The sequence below is a fragment of the Vanellus vanellus genome (genome assembly GCF_965231255.1).
Source record: "Vanellus vanellus genome assembly, chromosome: 5".
NCBI classification, from domain to species: Eukaryota; Metazoa; Chordata; class Aves; order Charadriiformes; family Charadriidae; genus Vanellus; species Vanellus vanellus.
In genome coordinates, this window is record NC_138910.1 from 33040657 (window position 1) to 33060084 (window position 19428).

At 38.3% G+C, this 19428-nt stretch overlaps 1 protein-coding gene across 1 annotated transcript in view; it reads left to right on the forward strand.

The window, feature by feature from the left end:
* The window catches only part of ANKRD44 (ankyrin repeat domain 44), a gene marked incomplete at both ends in the record, with an annotated part of 75140 nt that overhangs the window by 49949 nt on the left and 5763 nt on the right, over positions 1–19428 (forward strand). Inside the window, 8 exons of the mRNA XM_082483737.1 lie at positions 5515–5586; positions 8573–8774; positions 12610–12688; positions 13743–13860; positions 14901–15117; positions 15836–15923; positions 17839–17922; positions 19178–19323. Of these exons, the coding sequence (XP_082339863.1) occupies positions 5515–5586; positions 8573–8774; positions 12610–12688; positions 13743–13860; positions 14901–15117; positions 15836–15923; positions 17839–17922; positions 19178–19323 (1006 nt within the window). The remainder of the gene's footprint in view (positions 1–5514; positions 5587–8572; positions 8775–12609; positions 12689–13742; positions 13861–14900; positions 15118–15835; positions 15924–17838; positions 17923–19177; positions 19324–19428) is intronic.

The window sequence follows — 19428 nt, forward strand, 5'->3', positions numbered from 1 at the left end:
TTTGGTGATGTGAAATGGAAGCAACACTTGTCTGTTTTCTGGAAGCTTGTGGCCAATTCCAAAGTGGTTCAGAGAAGAAATATAAATTACATGTGACATTCAAGTGAGTCTGAATTTAAGAAGCGCTTGTGTGTATTTCACAGTAGAGGCACAAATGAGAGGAGAGTAGCAAAAATACCATTGAAATGCACATTTTTAAAATTGACTGTCACTGTATTTCACCAGCACTAGCTGAAGAGGAATTTTTTTTAAGGGTAATAATTTCTCTAAATAAAAGCCTTCCTATACCTTTTACACATGTATGAAATTTTGCAAAACTTTCGCTAGATAAGAAGGTCCTTAAACCAAAGCATGAGGCTTTACAGAACCTCTGAGGTAGAAGTTCTGGCCAGAAAGAAATGTGATATACGTGATTTGGGTGTAAAAGTTCCAGGTTCAAATCTCTCCCCTGACTAAGAAATTGGACTTCTACGTCCCAGGAAGTGACCAACATATTATGCTGACTGGTACTGGGTAGGATCTCTCACTCTCGTTTGGAGTTGTCCTGCTTTGTATAAATACTCACTGGGTGAGAATCTCCTGTGTAACCCACTGAGTATGGCATTCATATGGCTTAATACGAAACGATTTTGTATGAAGTGGAAGAGCTCCAACAGAAGATTAGTGTCGCACGTGAGAACAGCCAGTGGCCTGGAGGTCTGCTTGAATTTTGAGATTTAGATATGTTAAATACTTGAACGTTGTTCTCCTACATGCCAGGTAAGCGTACTGTTTGCATGGTGGTGACTGTTCTGGTAGGATATTTGATATTTAATTTTTTTACTGGAAGAGTTGCATGGAACTACTAATAAATTTCTTCAGTCTACCTAAGCTCTTGCAAAACATCTTTTTGCTTATGTTATTTTAACTTTACCCGTAATCTATGTGCGTGAGTGAAATGGATGTAAACACTGATTAATCTTATTTTAAAGCCTGATTTTAGGAAAATGCATCAGACACTGGGTTAAGGATGTGTGTTGGTTTTAGCCTGTATTTTGTATTTACATTTGTATTTACAAATATGGTGAGAGTTTATAGGATTACATGTTCCCCCTGAGGATGTGTTCGTACCACTTCACCTTTGAATTACTCAATCAAGAATAATTCTGAGATTTAAAAATGTGCTTCCCTGGTATAAAATAGTACAGAGGTTAATTCTCTTACTTTTTTCCTATCTCATCTGAAACAACTGATGAGAGTCTTCAATCTTGTGCTTGCTACTTGCTGGAAAAGCTTTTATTTAAAAGAAGCTGCTCCTGGTCTGTTTTCCCCATTAGAGACAATTATCTATTGCAATTTATCAGGAAAGATGAGAATCAAAGTGGCATCCTAGCTGATACATTTTTATTCCGTTCTGAAAGTGATATTAAAAATTGTTACTAATTGCCACTTCTGAATGACCTTGTAAGTGATAAGCTGCATTGCTATGTAATTATTGCAGAAGAGCAATGTTCAACTATTTCTTTTGTCTTAATTGCCTTTTGATCAGCTCTTCACGTGTGTGAAAATTTCTGAACGCTGCTTGCTTAATAACCTCACAGAGTAAAGGCCGTTTATAGATTATACACATATATGTTTTGCCATTTTATGGTTAGTATTAATAGCGCCAAACTGAAGAAGTTCAGTAACACCGCTGGAAGTATGCGGCTGGAACACAGAAGTTGCCTTACTCACTAAAATAGTAAAACTCTTGAACAAAATTCACTTTAACTTCAGTGGTAGGTAGATGAAACCTTTGACATAACTACCAGTAGTGCATTTAAATGGCTGTACCTAGAGGTGTGGGTGCCTGATGGCTTGTACAGAATCACGCGTTCTGTTCTCTTTTAGGATTTGAGATAGCACCCATCATCACAGTATCTATGGTTTGAAGTTTCTTCTGACATCTTCCTTTTAAAAGTGTAGCTTAAACCTTTTATGCATGATGAACATATTATCTCCTTTTCTGCCTAATGGTAATTTTAAGTTACTGAGATGCTCCATGAAGCTTCTTTTTTTTTTTTTTTTTTAAACCAGAGCTGAATTTTGGAATATGTTATAGTCTATAAGGACAACCATATCAACTATCCTGACTCATTAACTGGCATATCTGAGTCAAAAAAAAAATAGAGGGGGGGAAAAACTGCCACACCATATCCTGCCATATAATCGTTTATTATAACCACAGAATAAAATCAGGCAGTAAATCCTCTTATGCCTGTAAATACCCTTACTGTACAAATAAAATAAGCTTGTGAGAACTGTAAAATTATTAGTCTTCATACAGAGCTGGGGGAGAGAAGACAGTTTATAATAGCGGCCTTGTAGGACTATTAGTTTGTAACAATAGAACGGAATAATTGATATGTTTTATCTTACTTTGTCTGCGTTTCACTCCCAAAGCATTCAAGTTCCTGTTTCTGCCTGTGAAGAAGACTTTTCAAAATAATTGCATACAGTATTAAATAGTGCTGTTCTGGGAAGTGAAGAGGTCATGCTGGGAATTTCTAAGAGGCAGAAAGAGAGTAAGGGTATCCTTACCTTTTAAAAGGTTATAACCTAACCAGAGAGAAGAGTGCCCACCAATTTCACTTCTCTCTCTGCACAATTCTGACATCCGCTTAAAATCTGTGGCCAATCAATATATAGAAATGTAATCAGCTAAAGGCTCGTTTCAATGGCACAAGCAATTAGAAGTGAGATATGCTGGGACGTTCTCCAGTCAGTCACCAGTAGCCACAAACTGTTAGTAATTCACGCTTGCTTCTCTGTCTGCAGTGAAATGCGTTGGCCAGCTTCTAGCAGGCAGGGATGTATCACAGCACAGCAGACACGCTTGGATTGCGCTGCGGGGTCTATGGGTCTATGGATTTAAGCTTCCATGATTGTCAGGGCAAACGGATTTGAGCAATAAAATCACCTTTTTTAAAAACAGATGCAACTGTGGGTAGCTGCTTACAAGTACACTCTAAGATGGAAGCATTATGGAGCTAGACCCCCCCAAGGACTCACTGTTTTATGTGTTCTTATAAAAAGTGTATGTAATTTCCTATAAATGCAGTCTTAGAACCATAGAAGCGCTGGTGAAACTGGAGAAATTGCTCAGTAATTTGGGCCCGGTACTTTTTGTCTCTTTGAGCGTGGTGTTTATCCTTCAGATGACTTAGTTTTAATTGTTATAAAGCAGTGCTTGACAAGGCATACTAAAAAAATTATTAGTGCTGTGTCTTTAATCTTCCTCCTCTTGCTCTCCTTTATAATTTCTCTTCTTGTGCTGTCTGGCTATGTATCTGACGGTTACCAGGTTTACCATCAAATTCTTGTTTACGCTTGACTTTATGATGGAGACATTCAGCCTTATGAGTAATAAGCTCATTAAGCCTAGTCTGCATCAGCCTAAGCTGCTTTAACTCTAAGCCATGGAGACATCTTTTGTGAGGGGCTCTCCAATCCCACAATTTGTTCCTTTAGAGCCTTAATTTTGTCAATTCTCTGTGTGGTTTTTTTTTCATCTACCCAAAAGGCAATTATCAACCTCGATCCAGGAAACTTTTGGAGCCTTCTGACAGGTTAGGGAAAATTTTTCTATGTTAAGATTTTGATCCTGGAATTTCAACAGATGATGATAAATGTAATTAAAAGTGATTAAAGTCTGCTGTGCTGGCCTTATGGACTCAGAGTAAAGGCCAGTATTAGGCAGGCAGAGGAACAGGCTTAGTGCTTGGATTTGTTTGGTGGGATTTTTTTAGGTTTTTTTACTCACTAGAGAAAATCAGAATGTATTCATGTATTCACAGCTGGCTACTGCTTCATCCTGTGTATAGCTATCTTATATAAGAGATGAACAATATTTTAAACTGGAGGTGGCTCCACATGGTAAGACCAAATGTGTTTTCTAACCCTGCCCCAAACCTACTGAAATACTGGTGTGGGACTTGTTTGGGTTTTTTTTCCCCTTAGTTTCAGGGATGTGTTAAAATCCATGTTACCTGTTAATACACACACCCACTTGCTTATGAGTGATATTTGCATCAACACACATTTCTTTCCCAGTCCTGACATTTTATGAGGCACAAAACATGCAAATAAACAAAATTACTGCTTAATTTTCTAGCTTTTCCATAGGATTCAGACTCGTATTCTTGAAATAAGAGATTTGTGACACCTTAGGTATTGTTAATGCTAGCTTGTATTCCAGCTTGATTTTTGGATAAATTTGTCCTTGATGTAGGTCTATTAAAGACTAATTTGTTACACCAGAAGTTCAGGCATACATCACAGTTTAGGATATGCCATCATATTGCAGTGTAAGCAGGTACATTCTATGCCCACCATAGGCTTTCACTGGCCTCTTGGGAGCTTTGGAGAGTCTTCCGTGTTGTCATACCCTAAAATTGTCCAGATTGTAAAAAAGAAAGAAAAGCATGACAGGTAAGTACAACAGACTTGTAGTGTTTCTAAAGTTACAAGTCAATTTTCAACACAGGTTTTTTTGAGATTGGTTGGGGTTGTTTCTGACAGAGTAAGGAATTAACTAAGAGACTGCAAGAGAAAAAGAAGAAAGGAAGTTTTTGTGACAATCTCCTATCACTAATTTTCTGTAAAATGCTAATTTGCAGTCATAAAGGTGTTTGGAGACTAATTCTTTGAGTAGTTATTAAGTAAAAGGCCATGCACATGAGCAGCGCTACTCAACAAATGTCAAATTCTCAATGTTGTTGTCAATACTGTGTTTGATTTTCTTTGCAGCCTCAGTTGGATAAGTTGTCAGGGTTCATGTGCTATTGTGGAGTGGTGCTAATCCATATAGTTCCTCCTTCTAGATGGACAGAAATGCCCTGTATGTTAAGCCTTAAAATGCTTTGGGATCCCGTGAAATGAAGAGGATCATATAAAAGTGCCATGCATGCACATTATTAGATGTTTTTAAGAGTTCAAGGATTTGTCACGTTTCGGAAGACTGTCATTATAGGAGCAGGTTCCACTTTGATAAATTATAAAAATGACTGTGAATGACTCACAGCTCAGTTATGATTATTCCTAGCACTAATTATGTGTCCGAATTATCTGGAACGCTGTATCAGACATAGCTTGCATATGCATTACCTGTGTAATCGTGAAACTGCACTTTTTCCAATGTAAACTTATTGAGGGCTCTACTTCACAAATACCTTCCCTTTGAGGGCTCCTCACCCAAGCAAGCCCTATGATTTCAGGGAAACTAATCAGGGTAAGGATGTTCATGACAAGCTTTTAAACTAGTTTTATGACTTTACTCTGTGGGGAAAAACTTGAAAATACTTTACAGAGAAGGTTGTGAAGTATTTATTCCTCAGTCCTTCGATACCCACTGCAGACATCTGAGGACAAATGTATCTTTGTCTGCTGATTTACAGTCCATGAGAACTTATCCTGTCTCAGGCAAAGATGTTTTAAGACTGTCTTGTTTGTTTTTTTTTTTTTTGTTTTGTTTTTGTTTTTGTTTTTCATTTTCAGCTTCTGGAAAAAACCAACAATATGTTTGAGGAATCTGATTCTGCAGCTACGAAAAGTCCTTTGCATTTAGCTGTAAGTATGAGACGTGTAAAGTGTTTGATCATTATCTCCTAGAATAATTCCTTAATCTCTGTCTTTGAAGCAGGTTTAATCATAGACTTGTTTTGAAAAAGGTGGGAAGGGATGTAGGCCTAGATGTAACAAAAACAGGTTCTGGGCTGGAATCGTTAATTAAGTTTTTGGCAGTTGAAGCTCTTGGTTCTTACTGACTCTAACATTCGGGTAAGAAGGAGACGCAGACACTGAAGTGAAATGAAATGGAAAGTTGCAGCTTCTATTTACAACTAGTTCATAAATCTGGGGCCCGAGCTTGAGCATATGGCTTTGATCATGGAATGGGATGCTCTGATGTTCTCCTGGAGATGTGCAGAGTGCAAAAAACTGTCTGGTACATAGCAAGGTGTGGGAAAGCATGTTTAAACCCCAGCGGTGCCCTGGGATCATACCACAGAAACTATGCTATCAAGAGGAGATGTAGTCCAGCACATGTGGCCTCAGAGATCACAATAGCTCCCCTTTCCCAAGAACTCGAGATTCATGATCCCTTTTCCCAGTTTTCTTGCGCAGAATCACAGAATTGAGGTTGATGTGAACCTCTGGAGATCAACTAGTCCCACCGCCATGCTAAAAGCTTAAGCAGGTTTTCTCAAGGCCGTGCCCCAGCTCATTTTTAATATCTCCAAGCATGGACAGTTCACAGCCTCCAGGCAATCTATTCCAATATCTGACCACCATCACAGTAAAAATGTTTTGGGTCTTTTTGCATTAAATGGAATTTCCTGCGTTTAAATTTGGGGCCGTTGCCTCTTGTCTTGTCACTGGGTACCCCTGAGAAGAGTCTAGCTCTGTCATCTTTGCTCCCCCATCAGGTGTTTATGCACATTGGTAAGTCGCCCTTGAGCATTTTCTTTTTGAGGCTGAACAGTGCCAGACCTCTCAGTCTCTCCTCATACATTTTTCACAGACTGGCTCTTCACTGAAGAGCCAACCTCACTGTCAAGCTGCCCGCTTCTGGAAAGGGAAGCAACTTGCTTACTCAAAAATAGGGGCAAGTTTTAGTTCTGTAGTGATCATATCTCCGTTTCTCAGTCAGCCAGAACAGCTCTGACCAGACCTTTCCATTATCCACACATAATCTGAGGGAACAAGAGCCAAAACAGTTGGGTTAAAATACCGAGTTTGTTGCCAAACACTTCTCCCCATCTTTTTTTTCTCCAATTTGAAGACTCTGGGAAGGAGAGCATCACTCCCAAGCCCAAAAAGGATTTATAACCTGCACTATCACCAACACAAATTCCTGTGCTGGGAAAGGACTTGCCCTGCAACTGGCCAGACAGCAAACTCATTTTCTCTCTAGTCCCTCTCGGGAAGAATCCTTGCAAGGACACTGCCATTGGCTCTCCCTCTTCTATCTGTTGCTGGTTCACAGCAGTTCATTCACCTCAGATGCCCCAAACCCACAGTTTAAAAATTAAAAAGCTTACATAAAACTTCACTGTTTCGCAGTTCAGTTGCAGCTATCCAGGAGTGTCTCTGACATTTGTTTCAAACCCTCCCATGTATTGGGGTGCCTGTGGCCATCCTTCCCCACGTCTAGCAGCATCCACACAAATCTCTCCCCATGTGGATCCAGAAAGCCAACAACCTACACCAAAACACGAAGTCCTGTTAAGTGGCTGGTACGGCTCAGTGGCCAAGGCCTCTGCTTACAGACGTTTGACCCTAGAATGGAAACAGGATTTAGAAACAAAGGGTGGACTAGCAGCCAACAAAATACTGACCTGCCATTCCCTGAGGCTATAGTGTGTGATTGTGGTCATGATTGAATAAATGACTGCCCAAGGCAAACCAACAGGAAGAAAAAGTCAACTTTATTATCCTTTCAAGGAGAGGATGGGGTATACAGTCTGCATGGCACGTTCAAGCTAGATACCTCATATTGTGTCAAAGACCGGGTTGTTGCTAGTTGTTTTCTAAGTGAAACTGTCATGAAGAAGAAAAGCTGACAACTGCCTTGGAGTATTTTCTGGGGTTCCCTGTGCCCTAATATCCCTTTGTTTTTCTTTTTCTGCTTTTGCGTTTCTGCTTTCCTTAAGTAGTTTTCTTGGTCTAGCAGGGTAACAACTGTTCCCTGAACTTTTGACAATGGTCACTAGGAGCAAGCTGCTGCCACCACTGCTTAACCTTGAAATTTAGTGGCTCTTTAGTTCCTTCATGTTTGCATTTCTCTTCTGTTTTCATTAATTGCTTCAACTCTGGTAATGCTAATTATATGTTTATGTATAAATACAAAGGTTGTTCTTTGTGAGTCTGACAGTAAGGAGAGGAGGGCAGTCCCTACAAAGCTGAATTAAATATTTCCAGTTTCTGGGGCTATCCGCTAGGGTTTTGCAATGTCACCTCTGCTGTTGGCCCAAATGTGGCTGTAGGTCTGGAAGTCCCTCTGCTTGTCCACTGTAGGTGTTCTACCAAATGATCCTACTGGCAGGAATACTCCATGGAGCATCAGCTATAAACAGCAGGTCAAGTCTATGTTTGTATTTGCACAAAAATCTGTTTTGAGAACTGCTTTCTTTTAATTGGACACCAGCAGATGTGTTGAATTTAACACTCAGGTGATAATACATGCGATCTCTGACCAGCATCGCTTTAGTGAATCTAGTTTTTGAAGCAAACATTTCCCTGAAAGATACCATAGAACATGAAAAATGAATTTATTTGCCTGTGCTGAAATTCCTCACCTTGGGTTGTATTAGAAGGTTAGAACAAATGAACAATCATAATTTCTCCCCGAACACTAGGATTTTTTTAGTTTCTTGGCTACAGTGTAATTTGGGAAAATCCTTTTGAGCTGAAAAGAGAGTCATAAAGAATCAAGAAAACTGTAATTTCTACTCTGTTTAGGAGACTGTGGCAGTGATGGATTTTATTCATGTTCTATGTGAAAATCTTTGAAAGAAGAGTTGTCTTCTTTACACAACACATTTCATATTTCTAGGCCTATAATGGTCATCATCAAGCCTTGGAGGTACTTCTCCAGTCTCTGGTAGATCTGGATATTAAGGATGAGAAGGGACGCACTGCTTTGGACCTGGCTGCCTTTAAAGGACATGCAGAGTGTGTGGAAGCTCTCATCAGCCAGGGCGCTTCTGTCACTGTAAAAGACAATGTCACCAAAAGGACCCCCCTCCACGCTTCAGGTGAGTGTCCGCTTATGTTGTGCTTGTGGTATAAACCCCACAACACAGAAGCAGTTACCTTTATCTCTCTACTATCCCTATGCGCATTTTTTCTAAATGGGAGAAGAAGATGTATGTACTGAGGACTGCTGCTTGTTTGCTGAGCTCCTACGATTCACTCTTAGTTTTCATTTCCTTGGTCTTTTTTCCTCTGTCCCTGTGGTTCAGTCCTCCGTCAGACAAAATCCTGTGTTTTTCCACACCACTACTGCTCTGCTCTTACCTGCTTGCCTCTACTTTACCGGACCTCTCTATTACCACCTACTCTTTAAGATGCGTGGTGTTTTTCCCCTATGACACCTTCTCTTAATGGTTCCTCGACCAAAAAAACAGGGGAAGAGAGAACACTTGCCTCACTGCATCTCCTAAGGAAGAAAGGTTGGAAATACAGGTGGGCTTTCCCTGGTGATGAAATTATCTGGGTGTTCAAAACTTTTAACCTTTTGCAGGGGCAACGCTACAGAAATTCGCCCCTTTTCAGATGTCATCCTTCTCCTGAGCTAGCTTGTGCACTTGCTGTTGCTGGGACTCCATGCCTCATGTGTTGAGTGTTAATTATGCAACGGGCATAATTAACTGGAAAATGTAGAATTTGCCATTTATTTAAAGGTTATTATTTAATATGTACCTGTCAGATAAATACGTAGAGGTGCCAAAGGGAACATTTCTCCTCTGGTTCTTCATCGAGGGGCTCAGTACAGCATAGCGGTGACCTCTAGTGGGAAGTCAAATTAATACTTTATTGGATAACAATTATTTTCAGGGCCAGACTTAATTGTCTTCCTGTTTATCTTTTAATCTTGCTTAGATTAAAATGCATATAGATCCTTTATTACCAGTTTTCTCTCTGTGTGTGATCATATAAGTGCAACCTGGAAGCATAAGGTCAAATAGGCTGTTATCAATTTTGTCTGCAGTACTGAAGAAAATGTTTGTAATAGATCTTCACAGCATACTAAAAAATGCTTTCTGCCTTCTTAAATTTTGCATCAGAACTGAGTAGGTTACTCCCCACAATAAACTAATGGAGAGGGGGTTTTAGATGTTTTTGATAAAAACACAAAATATTAAATTCAGCTGATCCTCACACTGTTAATACTGATGATTTAATTAATTTAAATCAAGATCTGCGCCACTACAAAACTGCAGGCTGTGCTGGTCAGGAGCTTTCTTATAGTCACTTCAAACATAGCTTGGAGTCTGATGATGAACAAGGTGTGACTTCGTCTAGTACATCTTCACTATAGCAATGATTTTGCATTTATTTAAAAATTTGGTTCTAGTGACATAGATTTCTTGTCACAGCTGAATGTCAGGCTTCTACAGCACTGAGAAAAGCAAATGGTAACGAAGCCACGTTTTTGTTAGTGGCTCTGACTTAAAATATGGATTTGTTGAATAGATCTGTTGACTAGAATTGAGTATATTTGTTGAACAGAAGGTGTTATTTTTAGTAGGCACAATTATTACCGTCATACAAATTATGATTGTGGGTTTTTTCCTCTTTTAGTTTCTTTCTTAATTGCTCACATTACTGTGGTATGAGTGTCTTCCACGTAAAACCAGTAGGAAGATTCATTGTAGACTTTTCTGACCTGTGATACTTTTTGCTTCTCCGACTAAAAAAAAAATTCTAGGGATACAAGCAAAATGTTCTTTAAATCTGCAGTGAAGCAAAATAAGTTAGGTGTGTGTATTAAAAAAAAAAAAAAAGGCAAGAAAACCCTACCTATAGGAATGAGACACTAAAGAGAACATGTACCTTAGGCAGAACGGAAGATACTGTACAGTCAGGTTGAATATTTGAAATCCTAGTAAAGGAAATATATCACTGTCATGAATTTGGAGCCTGTTAAATGTGAGATAAGTGCACTTTGGGTAAATACCCATTAAGACAACGTTTGGAGCTTTCCACTCAAGAGCTATGCAGAGTTCTGTGGAAATTAGCTCTGGAGTAAAGCTTCTATCTCCAACTGTTATAAAAAGCCACTTGCAATCTGATGATTTTTATTATGCCCTTTCATAACAATACGTTTTGTTTAGGAGAGTTTTAGCAAAGAGTGATGCCACCTATTGGAAACGCTGAGTGGTGCCACAGCAGTGTTCGTTTTTTATTTGCAATGCAAGCGTAAGAGGTAAATTGCACATTTTGAGATATCAAACAGAATTATCGCTGAATTAATCCCTTGAGTGACAGTGCACGTTTGCACACACACAAATGAATACTTGCATGTGCAGTACTGTGCACTGGAAAGAACCAAGAAGGCATGTGTGCCCATCCCCTTAAACGTGTTTGCCTTCATTCCTTCTAATTACACAAGCACAACTGCTGAACAGGACAATTAAGGAGACCTGAAGCGGTGGATTACAGGATTCTGCAGGGCTCCGTTCAGTAAAGGGATTTGTAACTTTAGTAGAGAAATCACCTAATTAAGTTTTGGGGTTTTTTTTCTGTCTGTCCCCCTCAGAGAATAGACTTCCTCTGACCTCATAATATGGAGAATTTCCTCAGCCCAAATTACATGTTCCCGGTATACTTTTGTTACCACCAGTCTTTCCTCTGGCTAGCTTGGGGAATCCGTTGCAAGTGTTCCCCGAGTGTTAGTGGTGTTGTTCTGTTGGCAAAACTGATGTTCCCTGCAGGGTCTGTAATGCTTAGCAATGGCTGGGTCAGCTCCTAAGAGTTTCTGGGAGTATCTGTTCTAAAACTCATTTACCAAAAGCCTTTTCAGACATCGGTGTGAACAAGTTATGATATCTCTTCCTCCTGCTGGGAGAAAGAAGGGATCTTTTTTTTCTTTCCCTAAGCCAGTGACTCATCAGCCCTGCAGAACTGTTTACATGTTATGTATATGGCATTACTTAGTGGTAAATAACTAAAAATGTCTTTTATTTTTCTGGGTAGAGCAACTGAGATTATTTTTGGATGAGTGATTTAAATGTGATGATGTGCACCCGTTTCTCTGCCAGAATGATGTGACATAGGTGGTGTCCAAGGGTTTTGCCTCAGCCCACAGGGTGTAGGCAGTGTGAATGCATGACTTGCTGTAATAAGAACACAATATATACCTACTGAGTACAGGATTTGTTGTTTTTCAAAGGAGAAAACACTGTTCTCTTCATCCCATGACAGGCTGAAGCCTTTAAGCCGGCTGACACACAGATGGGTTTCCTGTGTCAGGCCCTGCAAAACGTAGTAACTCAGAGCTGTTTTCCAACAGCAATGGGTTACATTTTTAAAAGCAAAACCCGTTTTTGAGAAGTAGCTGTGGCTTGCAATAAAACCCAGAGGGAATTTTAGTCTCTGGCGTTACGTGCTGTTATGAATATGACATTTGTATCATTGGTCATTCTTTGCAGGTGCTTCTCTTTTCATAGCACCACTGAAGAACTTGCTTTGTACAGCGAACACAAAGTTAACGAGCCTTGCCGATGCGCTTCCTCCTGCATTCCAGATCTGATCGCAGAAAGCTTTGTCCGCCTGCTCAGTCTGAGGGAATTTGAAATGCTGTCTGGTTTAGTAGAAATCTTCTCAGTAGTGAAAAATCATGATTTCTGGTTTACTCATTTGGGATTTCTGTATGTAAGAGAACTAATCCTCGTCTGACTGAGGTCAGGGAAAAAACAGCTCACCATTTCATCGGCACAAGTTAAATGAAAATTGTGGGAATGCTAATTTCTTATACTGTGGAAAATTTTCCTTGTTTATATGGAAATTTCTCATCCGTAAGCTTTCCAAAGCAAAAGTATCTGCAATTAAACATATTTTAATTAAACATACTTTTTTTCTTTATAGTCATTAATGGCCATACACCTTGTTTACGGTTGTTGCTAGAAGTTGCAGACAACCCTGACGTGACAGACGCCAAAGGACAGTAAGTTTTCTTTGTGATGGGGTTTTTTGAGCTCTGTGATTCAAATAGCATCTCAGATTTCTCACAAAAAAAGTGCATTTATTTGAAATACTGTATTTCCTGCACTTCTCCTTATAGAATTTGGCAGAGATTACAAAGTACACATTCAGTTGATCTAAGCCATGTGGAAAGGATTATTCATTAATCTTAGTCTCTGCTTCATACTTTAAACAATTCTTTATAGATGCTGAGGGCCAGATTCAATAAAAACTAACAAGCTCCTGCGATGTTTCTATAGAGAGTCTTTTTCTTTCTAAAACATTGCTATTTCAGGGTTTACTTGGTATATTAGGCTGGTGCAGTGGGACAGAATGTTTATTTGCGGTGACACATGCATCTGAGATGTTCCTACAAAAAATTTACTTCTCATTAAATGAGAGTTACAGAGCGAGAATAAAGTATATTTTTTAAGTGAATGGCTTAAAAAATTCATTTGAGGTGCCTGGAATCTATCTGACTGTACATAAAATTTTAAATGGTATTAGTCTTATCTAAAAATAGAAGGAGAATAGATCTTTTTTAGAAAAAAATGGAAGATAAGTTAGGCCAAATTTTGGCTTGAATAGCGTCCTTGTGTCTCTTCATCCCCTTTAAGCAATTGCACAGCATTTGCAAAAGAAATGCTTTGGGTGGTCGTCATCTTGGTGACTAGCAGGGACATTCATTCACAACACTTGGGTATTCTAAAGATCATGTGTCACTGGAAGTGACAATAATTGTAGGTTATTAAGAGAACGGATTGTCTTGAATGATGTTGCTCTGTAAATTGCTTACAAGTGAGTTTGTTTCTATTTCAGTCATGGTAGTTGGTTGTTAAACATCTTAATTATTTCATACAAAAGGTCTTTACGTGGGTGTTACATAGATGAGTATGGTGAATAAAGCAGGTTTGTGGGTAGGAACAGAGAGAAATGCAGAGCTTCCTGATTTCTCTATTCCTGTAAGTTAGTAGTGGCAAGTAGCATGCCATTTTATAGCCGTGACTGGTTTGGTTTTGTTTTTTTTTTTTTTCTAGAACCCCACTAATGCTTGCAGTGGCATATGGGCACATTGATGCTGTTTCTTTATTACTTGAAAAAGAAGCATCTGTAGATGCAGCTGATCTCCTGGGATGCACAGCTTTACATCGAGGGGTGACTTAATTTTTATGATTCTTAATTATTTGTTTTGCTGTGACTACAACTCACGTATAAATACAGGGATATTGAGTGTAGGGAATACTGTAAATGATTGGAAATCTGACCAAGCACAGTCAATGAGGTAAAATGCAGTACAGATTTGCTCTCAGTAATGCTTTCCTTTTGACTTTATTTCACATTTGCTTTAATTAATTAACTAAAATATTGATTAGACCATTTTTTCTTGGCTGTAGGCATACTACAATAGCAATTACTCTTATAACTAAGCACCTTATGAATTCTGAAAATATTTTTTTTAGAAGAACTGCCCAGCAGGTTTTTTTCATTTTCTTGGGGAGGACAGTGTAAATAAGTAAACTTTTAAGTTTTTTCTAGAGGCAATGAAACTCGAGGTGGATCTAATCTTTTCTAGGAGTCAGCTTCTTACCCAATGTGAAGTTGATGGAAGAGGTGATACTTATACAGAACTCTATGATAACTGCAGTGAGCAGGTCATCTTAGGAGTCCAGCACAAGAACATAATAAAAGCTATGGCATAAAAATTCTGTTCTCTATTGATAGCAATACATGAACATGCCCAAGATACCAAAGCTAACTTCTGTGTGATACAGAGGTCACTGATAGTAGCTGGCCAGCTGTTAAAGCAGCTTTTCCTATTTCTGATGATATTCTTGATTCTTTTTTTCCTCAGTTCTTCTCTCACATTCATACATAGTTTTGAGAAGGCAGACTCAGGTTTTCTGAACCTCACCCCTTGTTTATCTGTTTCCTTAATCTTAAACTCCTCCTTGCTTTTGTGCCTCGCTTAGTGGAGTCTCTTCCATAGACTAGGAATCAAAGCCTTTGAAAGACAGCACCAAATACTTTTCCGTGTATCAGTTACCATAGGTACTCATGGGAGCAAAGGAGCTTTCATCTCTGCCTTCTGTATCCCATGCAGGCTGTTTCATGTTCACAGGCATCAGTCATATTCCATATTTCCTGGGCAAGAATCTGTATTATGTCAACCTCTTTACTCATTTCTTTGTTATCAGATTATGACTGGGCACGAAGAGTGTGTTCAGATGCTGTTAGAGAAAGAAGTATCTATTTTATGTAAAGACGCCAGAGGCAGAACACCTCTGCACTTTGCAGCAGCTCGGGGTCACGCCACTTGGCTGAGTGAATTACTGCAGATAGCACTTTCAGAGGAAGACTGCAGTTTGAAAGATAATCAAGGTTATACACCGCTGCACTGGGCTTGTTACAACGGTAAGGTTCTCCCTGTGGACTTTTGCCAAGTTCAAATGTGGCCTCAGTTTTAGGGAAACATGATAACAAAGCAGCCTAACACTTGGAGAAGCTTGAAATGAAGAGGCAGATTATCTCTCCTCTACTTGCCCTCTGCAGTTAGCATTTGCTATCTTCAGCTTGGGAAATTCCAGCAATACCTCCCAGTAGCTTTGCAGCTCGTCTGCTTCCAGTTACAGGAGGCCAGGGTGAAATTCTGGTTTTACTGATGTCAATGATGAAATCGATTTCTGTGGGGCCAGGAATGCTCCTTTGAGGTGTCACCTTCTTATTTATTGATGCAAGAGACCATGTGAATTGATGGATATTCTGAACTGAACTGATTATTCTAAACGGGATAATCTGAACTTGTCTCTTAATATAAGGATAAAACTTCCCAATACCATCATTTAAGACCATCTTTGGATATGTGTAAGGCAACATAATCACATCACATAAAAAAGAGACTTTTTTTTCCTTTCCCTTTTTTCACTAAGTACTAATATTAGCTTGGATCTATCTTGCTGCTGCCATAAAAAAAAATATTAAAAATCTGTTTATAATTTTATCACATAAGAGCTTATATACACATTGCGTTCAACTTTGACCTTAGTGTTAAATTCTAATCTGCATAAGCCTAATATGAATTAAGTTAATTACTTGCTTTGTGCAACACTGTGAAATATCTGATCTCTTTTAGGTCATGAAAACTGCATAGAGGTACTATTGGAACAAAAATTTTTCCGCACATTCTATGGTAATAGCTTCTCTCCATTGCACTGTGCTGTGTAAGTAGAAATCTCCAGTAACAAATGTTTTATGATATTTTATGATATGTCTGGGAAAGGTAGCAGTATGAGAAGAAAGCGGTTTGTTTAGTTTTGTTTTAATATTATTTGCATGAACAAATAATTTTAAAGCTGATCATAAAATTGTGCATATACTTCTGCTGAAAAAGTGGCAGAATAAAGAGTATATTTGCATAAACTTCATACATTTAGGCTATTTGATTAATTCTGACTTTTAATTAAATAGCTGCATTTCTCCTCCCTTTCTAGTTTCTTTTCCCTTGCTTACAACTACAGACCTCTAGCTTTTCTTCACACAGGCTGGGACTTCATAGCTCTTCCATTCTTAGGCCATGACCTGGGCTATAGTGCCTTGGCCCATATGAACTTTTGAGGCTCCTTTGAATGGCTGAGAGTTAAGAATTTGTCAGAATTCAGACGATTTATTTTTAGCAATAGGGACAAAATGTTTAATGAAGGAAGGATTTGAAACAACATTCTGTGTCATGCTAGAATGCTGTTCTGTGCAGGCCAAATTTTTTTCAAGGCATCCTCAGTTGAGCGTTTTCCAGACTGATTTTCTTCATGGTCATTTTTCCTTCTGAGATAGTCTCTGTCTTGAAGGTTTGGTACTTCTTACCCAGGTCCTAGCCAAAGGGAATGATCAGTTATAGAGGCAGATTCTGTATCCAAAGTTCTCATGTCACTTATGAACAACAAAAAGGTGGGGGCTATTAGGAGTTACTGATCTTCTTCCATGCATGTATTTTATACATATTCCTTATTCAAATAAAGCAGTATGCTTTCCTATGGGAAGGATTCTAGTAGAGCAGAATCCTAACTTTTCATAACATAATTGGAAATGCATTTCTTTTCAATGCAAGATTACTTTAGTTTGTAGGACCTAACATGCTTATAAAAACATGTAAGCCATCAGAAGAGTAAGGAATTAAGCACTGAAAAAACAAACACAAACCTTCCTAATTTCTGCCAACAGTTAGAATGACTGTATTCGTTCTGTGTTCTATTACAAGAATGAATGTCTTCCAGAAGTAATGATAAGAGTTACTATTGTGTAGGCTTCCCCTCTACAGTCAACGTCATTGGAAAGTAGAAAAGGAATTTGTCATGTATCAAGCTTTGAAATTATAAGACCCCCAATATATTAGAGAAATAAAAGCATACATAAAGCACTGTTTTTACTGTTCTCAAAATCTGAAATCTGAATTTCTAGTAATGGCTTTGAATTTTTTTTTCAATTTTTATATTCTTTTAAATAAGTATGTAATTCTCAAACCCATTAAAAATCTGTGCAACTTATGTGCGCAAATTTAAAATGAAAACAGCTGCTAATCCAGCATAGACGTGTTAGCTATACTATATGTCCAGTACTGTTACTAAACACTGTTCATTTTCATAATGAAATGAGACAGATTAACAATAGCCAGCAAGAGTATTAATTGAGTTCATCCATCAAGGAAAAGCATTATATGTGTGAGTTGGAAGAGATGTGGCCTTCAGCACCTAAAGGATCAGAATAAAGCTTTCTATATGTAGGTATCTATGTCTGAGTGCTTTCCAGATCCAGGTGTGTTTGACATTTAGACTAAATGATTTTAAGGTATTAAGGTTTTATCCTAGGTTTGTGCTGCACTTTCAGTTACCTTTGCACATAGTGAATTGCAGGATCAGCTTTACTTTAGAGACTGAAATTCATAGTGGCAGATGCAGTTTGGTTAAATGGAGAGATGATGAATAATCAAAAATGTGACTGAAAGCATTACAGCAAAGGTATGTTAGGATAATTTATAAATAACCAATAAGAAATATTAATGGGAAGTGAAGTAAAGTAATATTGGAAAGTGGGAAAAGATGTAGACTTTTTACCTTTTTGAAAATGTCTTTTCTTTGGCAGAATCAATGATCACGAAAACTGTGCATCACTGCTCATCGGAGCCATCGATGCCAGCATTGTCAATTGCAAAGATGACAAAGGAAGGTAATAGTTTCTTAAACAAATTGCATTTCATCTTCATGAATCCATCTAGCATTTTTCATAATTCTTTCTCAACCTCTGGAACTAATGCTTATCTGATATAGTTGAGCTAAGAGCAAGAGTTAAATGGTGGCTTGCTTGAAGTGAAAATACTAGGAAGTATTCAATTTCGTAGTACATATGGAAAGAAATACAAAATAAATAGTATTTTGTTTGTTAAGAACAGCTATGACTATAGGCTGTTTTCCTGAACCAGTTTGTTAAATATTTAAACAAGTTAATCTTTGCTAAATGGAGTGATACTGCATATACATAGAAAAGTATTTCATTAAAAGCTTTAATGTTATGTTAGCATTCTCAGGGCACACAACTCAAAACATCTATGCAGCAAAAGAATACTGATACAGCAAGAGATATTCATTCAGCTAAATCCTTAATTTGTCATGTTGATAATCTCCTCACTTTGTGTGTGTGTATATATACATTTGATTAAAATCACTGAAATTCTAAAAATTGACTACTCGTTTCTATTAATTAAAACAAATTCAAGACCTTCAGTAATGTTGATTACTTAGTCCTATAAGGGTAAGACCACTTCACACTTACTGATAAGCAAACCCTGAAGTAACACTATGAGCTGGGTTGTGTACCAACTATCTTTCATCTCTATTAGTCACACTTCAGACCCAAAATGCCATAGGGAGAAAGCAAACGAATTCAAGTGTCTCGGTCTTGTGGAAACTGATAACCTTCAAGGTGGATAGAATTCCTTCTGCCTTTTATAGTAATACTATTATTGTAGATTGTTGCTGCAATATTTTTTACTGTAACTTAAAATACTTTAGGGTTTGGGTTTTTTTAGAATAATGGATTTGTTCTTTTCTGATAGTTCTTCCCACCTTAGGCTTGTTAATAAAAAATAAAAACAGATGAACAAGAGTGAGGGACTGTACTGCTTTTCATATTGTGCAGTATGCTCCATTAAAATAAATATGCTGCTAATATGAGATTCCCCACAGTATCATATCCACCTTATGCTTCCCTTTTTTTTTAAGTTTATATTGCACCAGGACAGAGACTGTAAATATTTAACTTATTTCAGGTGCTGCTACTATAACATTCCTTTGGTGATAACTCAAAGTTTCATAGGAAAAAAAAATAATTTAAAATATCTTGCACTTTCGGGTTCTTGGGAAGGTAAGTAAACAGGACATACTGTTATTCCTTAGCAACAGCTGTGGTCATATTACTTTCACAGAACGCCCCTTCACGCAGCAGCCTTTGCGGATCACGTGGAGTGCCTCCAGCTCCTCCTGAGTCACAGCGCGCAAGTGAATGCTGTGGATCACGCAGGGAAAACTCCTCTCATGATGGCAGCTCACAACGGTCACGTCGGTGCTGTAGGTAAGTACATCCTTGCTTCTGTTCATCTTGAAGGGTGAATGCTACTGCAGGTGCTATCCCAAATAGGTAGTCATCTTCCACCAAGGAAGAAAAATAAAATTGTGT